Source organism: Prionailurus bengalensis, chromosome E3 (genome assembly GCF_016509475.1).
Source record: "Prionailurus bengalensis isolate Pbe53 chromosome E3, Fcat_Pben_1.1_paternal_pri, whole genome shotgun sequence".
Taxonomy (NCBI): domain Eukaryota; kingdom Metazoa; phylum Chordata; class Mammalia; order Carnivora; family Felidae; genus Prionailurus; species Prionailurus bengalensis.
The window spans coordinates 39,169,732-39,176,483 of record NC_057357.1 but is presented as its reverse complement, the minus strand read 5'-3'; the positions used below and the strand labels follow the sequence as shown (position 1 = coordinate 39,176,483).

The 6,752-nt window shown below is 60.0% G+C and overlaps 1 protein-coding gene across 2 annotated transcripts; it reads left to right on the top strand.

Annotated features, from left to right (window-relative positions):
• The first annotated feature begins 294 nt into the window (after positions 1 to 294).
• On the top strand, positions 295 to 6,346 carry ZNF213 (zinc finger protein 213). Of its 2 annotated transcripts, none has more exons than XM_043560754.1 (6): positions 295 to 588; positions 1,713 to 2,219; positions 2,946 to 3,069; positions 3,261 to 3,331; positions 3,546 to 3,669; positions 4,683 to 6,346. In XM_043560754.1, exons 2-6 carry the CDS (start codon positions 1,821 to 1,823, stop codon positions 5,411 to 5,413), a joined length of 1,449 nt encoding a protein of 482 aa, XP_043416689.1. In that variant the 5' UTR covers positions 295 to 588; positions 1,713 to 1,820; the 3' UTR covers positions 5,414 to 6,346. The 2 variants fall into 2 exon arrangements, with proteins under 2 accessions (XP_043416689.1, XP_043416690.1); XM_043560755.1 differs by having other exon boundaries at positions 295 to 826.
• Positions 6,347 to 6,752: the final 406 nt, after the last annotated feature.

The window sequence follows — 6,752 nt, the reverse complement described above, 5'->3', positions numbered from 1 at the left end:
TCTTTCCCTTCTCGCCCTTAAGTGGCCTTTTAGATTTTCAGAGAAATCTGAAAGCACGAATGTAGACACAGACCTGAGTATGGGGGCATTGGTGGTGAGGCGCAGGGCGCCACCGCCTCCTGATTGGCCAACTTTGGAAATTCTCCCCGTTCATTGGCTATCCATCGGGGAGAAGGCGGACTCAATTGGGCGAACGGCCTCCTGGGGCGTGTAGTTCGAGGGCTTGTTGCGGCGCATGCGCCTTGTTGTTTCCCGGCGAGCCCCGCGCGAACTTCCGGCGCAGGGACCTGGCGGCGGAACTAGGAACCCAGGGCGGTTGTGGGCGGTGTGTAGCCCGGGGGCGGGACCCGCGACGCGGGCCGCCGAGCTCCGAGATCGACGTCGGGGCTCCGGGCGGCCGGGGTCGGCGTCCCGAGACGGAGGCCGAAGGGGGCGCGTGCCTCTGGGAAGTGCCGGGGGTGGGGACGCGCCTGTGTCCACTACCCGCCCGCTCCCTCTCAGCTGCGCGCAGGCGAGGCCGCCGGGGTCGGAGCGCAGGGCTCCGACCAGGTCCGCCTTCTCGCCCGCCGCGTCCTGCGAGCGACCCTGGTGAGTCCCTGGCCCTCTCCGAGCGCAGCCTTCTCCATGGTCACTGGAGGATGAGGATGGAGCGCGTACCTTTCAGTGGCGTTGCGAGGAGTGTAAGAACAAAGTAAATAAAGTGCTCAGCGTGTAGTAGAGGACTGGAAACGACGTGAATCTCTTACTGGAGCGCATTCGTACCGTGGAATCTCGCAGAGCGGCTAACGAAGAAGCATTGTTAGGTGGAAAAGCAAGTTGCAAAATAGTATGTGCAGTAAGACCTCGTTTATGTAAACACCCCCCCCCCACACACACACACTTGGTTTTCCCCGTTTCTATAGATACCTTTTCAGTAGATGGACAGGGGAAAGTCTGGGAGGTCATATGTTATGCTGTTGATGGGAGGGTGCAACTGAATTACGGGAGTTTCTCTTTTATGTGTTTCTGTATTGTTTAAATCTCCCTCCCCCCTTTATTTCGATGGTCTGTGTCACATTTTTTTGTTCAGAGAGCAATTAAGGAAATTTTCAAAATCCATACTTTTCGGGAGTATTGTAAGAGTAGTGATGTAAGGGATAAATTTGTGTCATTCATTCATACGTACCTGTGGATAAATGGCTTAGACAGGTGTCTCTGTGAGCTCTTCGCTGGCACCCAAAGTCCGGGATGTGTTTTGGAATTCGGAAGTTTTCAAATTTGAGAACGATAATACAGTACACATGGTATATCAAGTGACCCCACCGACAAAATTTGCAGCAATAGATAATAATCAAACGTATTAATTACATTTTTTCTCACGGTGTAGGACACCTACAGAAATACACATGGTTCGTACAGCTTGATGAATATTTACAAACTGAATCCATACAAAAATGTTTTTGCTGTAAAACATATGAACATTTCCATTTAGTGAGATAAATAGAGACTATAAATACGCTCATATCAGTAGGCCAGGGAGTAAAAGCCTGGGAGCTTGGGATTTCAGAGCTGAGGATAAGGAGCTATGGACCTGTTTGGGCAGAAAAAAAGAGAGTCACAGGAGCAAGGAGATCAAGAACAGCCGAAAAAAGATTTCAAGGCCAGGAAAGGCCAGGAGCAGGCTGGTGTTTGCTCATGAACTGCCTCCCTCCTCCTTTTTGCTCTTTCCCCAGGAGTCCTCGTCCAGATGCCCACCCGGCTGCCACAGGAGATTCCTCTGGGAGACTGAGGGGCAGGCTCGCAGGCCCAGATTGAGGCCAACCAGTCCTTAGGCCAGGGGAATGGCAGCACCCCCAGAGCCTCAGGATGAGGCTCCTGGGGAGGGAGAAGGGCTGCTGATCGTAAAGGTAGAAGATTCCTCGTGGGAGCAGGACTCCGCCCCGCAAGAAGACAGCAGGGATTCTGAGGCCTGCCGCCAGCGCTTTCGGCATTTTTGCTACAGGGACGTGGGGGGGCCCCACGAGGCCTTCAGCCAGCTCTGGGAGCTCTGCTGCCGCTGGCTGCGGCCCGAGCTGCACACCAAGGAGCAGATCCTGGAGCTGCTGGTGCTGGAGCAGTTCCTGAGCGTGCTGCCCGGAGGCGTCCAGGACTGGGTGCGCGAGCGGTGTCCCGGCAGTGGGGAGGAGGCCGTCGCCTTGGTGGAGGTCCTGCAGAAGCAGCCGGCGAAAGCGTGGCCACAGGTGAGGGGCCCCTCCCACACCCAGGGCCCCTGGATGGCTCCTGGCTGAAGGGAGGTGGCCGTCTCCTCTCCTAGAGGAAGTCCTCCCTGGAAACGAGTCCTCCAGGGGTGGTAGGGATGCGGGGCCAGAGGGAGCATCCGCAGGAGTACATCATAACAGGTGTTGCGGTTCTGAAAGACACTGTCCAAATGAGTCGTTTAGTTTTGGTGGCTTTGGAGGGCGGCGGCAGGATCAAAGTGGGCGTGTTCCAGGAAGGCAGATGTTAGCTCCACACAGGTTCTGCAAATGTTCATCCGTGTTCCGCTGTCGGCCGGGCCCTGGGGGTACAGTGTTATGTGTCATGACAGCACCAGAGTGGGTGTGAGAAGCTAGCTGTCCGTGTGAACCCTGCTGTCTGGGGGGTGTTCGATTTTGACCCTTGGGGAGGTGCTAATGAGTGGCTGGGGTGTGGGGCTCGCCCTTGGCCTGGAGATCTGCCCCCACATCCCCTTAGTAAGTGGTTCTGTGATTTTGGCTTTTGGGGGCCGTTCTTGCCTCACGCTTGATCGGGGAGTGCCCTCGGGCACACAGAACATTCTCCTCTGGATTTTCCCGGGACCCATATTGATCTCCTTCCCCACACCCCTTCCTCCTGAGGGACGTGTCCTGTGTCTCCTTCCCAGGGATTAAGCTCTGTCTCCCCCGTCTGATCTCGGTGCTGATGAGCATGTTGTGGTTCCTGCACAGGAAGTGCCCTCAGAGGAGGTGGAACCCGAGGCCACAGTCCAGGGACCCCCGGCCAAGGGGCTTCCCGTGAAAGTGGGGGCACGAAGCTGGCCACCTGTACTCTGGGAGCAGCACAGCCATGGCGGTGAGTAAGCTTGTGGGCCACAGGTGGCTGGGCAGGGGCCTGGCTCCTTCCCGCTTGTTGCCTTGAGGGTAGCGGGAAGGTTATTTCTGTTCTAAGGAGCCTAGGAAAGGGTGCTTGTGTGTGTGTATACATGTGCGAGATCTGGACCCTGGCCTGGGCTGGCCTCTCTGAGGGTCTCTGCTTTTCTTCAGCCCAGCTGCCTGGTCTTAAAGAGGGGAGTAGCGGAGAGAACACCGGCACCAGCTTTGCCTCTGATGTCCACGTGAGTTACTAGTCCCTGTGTCCCCTCTGAGGCCCTCTGTGCTGTCACGTCCCTAAAATGATCGTCGTCTTCTCATCAAGACCTCTTCTATCCATCTTGGTCCTGCCTGGACCTGTCCTGTTCCCCATCCCAGCCCTCATCTTGTCCCCACCCATGGCTTGCCTGGGGAGCCCTGAGTGGCAGTGCCGAGCCAGGTTTTCTCACCTCACTCCAGGGACCTGTGACGTTTGGAGACGTTCCCTTCTATTTCTCCCGGGAAGAATGGGGGTCCTTGGACCCTGCTCAGAGGGATCTCTTCTGGGACATAAAGCGGGAAAACTCCCGGAATGTTGCCCTGGGTAAGCAGCGGGTGCAGCCAGGATCCCTGGGGTCCTTGGCTCTTCTGAACTGGAGGCAGCACCCTTCCTGGGGGGTCCAGCACTGGATGGTTGGCCCAAGCAGGCCACACACTCCCGTGTGTCCCGCTGGAATCCTCAGTTTTCCCACACCAGTCTTCGAGCTGGCTCGAAAGTGGGCTTTTCCTGGGTCTTTTCAAGAGCACTGGATGATTTCTTATTTGTGTTAATGTTCGTTTTCGTTTGCCTGTGAGGGTGTGTTACCATGTGAGGGGTGCTTGCAACGTGCCCACGCTGTGCTGAGCTCTCATACGGGCATTTTCCTGTGATTCTCACAGCCTGGTGCATAGAAGTGTTGTCCCGGCTCCCACACAAGGGATCTGAGACTCAGAGAGGCCAAGGGACTCTGAAGTAGTTGTGAGGTCCCCTCGCCTGCCCCACGAAGAGGTGCTGACAGTGAAAGCAGCTGCCGGATATGTGCCAACGCCTGGGCCCCGCCCTTCAGGGGCCACCCTCCTGGGGCCCCTCTCCAAGCTAGAGGCTGTCTGAGCACTGTCTGGGGATCATCTCATTTAATCCACATGACCCCATGGGAAGAGGAGGATCACTCCCTATTGAACTCTGTTCTTGAGTCAAGGGACAAAAGCTGGTGGGGTGAGAGCAGCCACATAGGCCGAACCCGTGTGGTTCCTCAGTTTCTGGTAAGAAGCCCTGAGAGCTTGGATAATTTGCAAACTACCTAAATCGATTCACTTCTAGAGTTTGCAAAGCCAGGGTTCAGACCGTGGGACACCGGGCCCCAGTGCGGACACGGGGGGTGGAAAAGTCAGGGGTGTGATCAGGAAGTGTCTCTGCAGGCAGATCAGCCCAGCCGGCCTCCTTCCTTGCCTCTGCCTCCGAAGTGTTTCTCTGCGGGCATTTTATCAGGCCCCTATTTTATGGACGAGGAAACTGAGGCTTGGGTCTCTGTAGCCCAGGGCTTTCTGATCCTGAGTGCCGTTTCTGCCTCGCCCCAGCTCTGGTCCCAGAACCCAGAGGAACCGAAGAGGCCGCCCCCTCTCGGCTTGCAGGCTTGGGGCCCGAGAGCCAGAGCGAGCAGTCGCGGCTGGAGGAGGCCGCCACGGCGCTCCGGGGCCAGGCCGGCGGTGGCGGGGGCCGTGGCGGCGACGTGACTGTGTCCTGGAGCCCCGAGGAGGCCGAGACGTGGCGGGGCGAGGCCCGGCCGGGGGCGCCCCTGGGGCGGGCCGCGGGGGCGCGGAGGGGACGGCCGCCCACGCGCCGGCGGCAGTTCCGGGACCTGGCAGCCGAGAAGCCGCACAGCTGCGGCCAGTGCGGCAAGCGCTTCCGCTGGGGCTCGGACCTGGCGCGCCACCAGCGCACGCACACGGGCGAGAAGCCGCACAAGTGCCAGGAGTGCGAGAAGAGCTTCCGCAGCTCCTCGGACCTGGTGCGCCACCAGGGCGTGCACACGGGCCAGAAGCCCTTCTCCTGCGCCCAGTGCGGCAAGAGCTTCAGCCGCAGCGCCTACCTGGCCGACCACCAGCGCATCCACACCGGCGAGAAGCCCTTCGGCTGCAGTGACTGCGGCAAGAGCTTCTCGCTGCGCTCCTACCTGCTGGACCACCGGCGCGTGCACACGGGCGAGCGGCCCTTCGGCTGCGGCGAGTGCGACAAGAGCTTCAAGCAGCGCGCCCACCTCATCGCCCACCAGAGCCTGCACGCCAAGATGGCCCAGCCCGTGGGCTGAGGGCTGGCGGGGGCCGCGTGGCCCGGCCGGGGGCGGGGCGGTGTCTCCCCCCACTCCGGGCTTCTCCACCCGTGGGCGTGGGCGGCCGCCACCCCTGCGACCCTGCTCGTCTCGGCCCCTGGGCCGGGCTGACACTCCCCTGTCTGTCACCTCCTGGCCATTCCCTGTCTCGCCCCTGGGGTTTCTCCTGCCCCTCTGGCTTCCTGAAGCCCCGGCACATTCCCGGCCCCTGGCCTGGTGGGGGGCGGGGGCGGAAGGCCAGGGTGTCAGGGATGTGTGAGGACATCCCTCGTCGTCGGGCAGGGCTCTGGGTCCCCGCCCCCCAGCCTTGCTTGTCCCGTGGCTCATGTTGCCTGCACCCTGCTGGGGCCCTGGGCCTGGCCCTCTGCCCTGCCAAGCTGTGCCTTCCGGTGGGTGCAGAGGACAAGCCTTGACCCACAGGGTGCTGCCAGGCTCTGGGAGGGACAGCCCAGACCTGTGAGGATCTGGGTCCCCGGCGTGGCCACAGGGGCTTTTGGCCCTACACCCCCTCCCAGCCAGGCCCTGACCACTGCCTGTCCGGAGGTGGGGAACTGCCCGCCTCTGCACTTGGCTGACTTGCCCCCAGTGAGTCCCTGAGGGCCACCCCCTGCCAATCTAGTGAGGGTGGTGGTGGCTTCAGGGACAGGAGGCTGACAGTATAGACAAGGACGGGGCCTGTGGAGGCTGGCTGCTCCCTGCTGCTCCCCTCTCCAGTGGTGTGGGCTTTGTAATACTTAACACTAGCACTCTGTCAGCACTTGTCGCTGACTCCTTAAGCACTGCATTCCACGGCGCCACCTGCATTGTCTGCAGATTGGCATTCCCAGGGACAGACCACAGGCTCTCTAAAGGAGCTGGGCCCTGCTGTTCTCAAAAGGGCAGCAGAGGACTTTGAATAAATGTGGAAACTTCCTCCAGACTCTTCTGTTGTTTATGTGGTTGCTAGGGGTGGGGAGGACCTGGAACTCCTACTTCTGGGCCTCCTGGCTCGGTTGTCCTGGTGGTACTGGTACTGGGTGGTCACCAGGTGGAGCCACATTCTTGGCTTCCGGGACGGCTGGGTCCCAAATTACAGCCACGAGTGTCCGGACTCTCATCCCTCCTCAGGCAGCGCCTGCCCTGGACCGGGGACAGATGAGGATGGGATGACTGGGGGCACGTGCACCCCCCACTACCCCAGCAGGACAGTGGGGGAGCTGAGTGGGTCTTCGCCAGGCCTCATGGGTGAAATGAAGAAAGGGGCTTAGGCAGTGGGGTGTGTGGGGAAGCAGGACTCAAGCCGTCTCAGTGCTCAGATCCCTTAGTGAGAGGGGCCTGC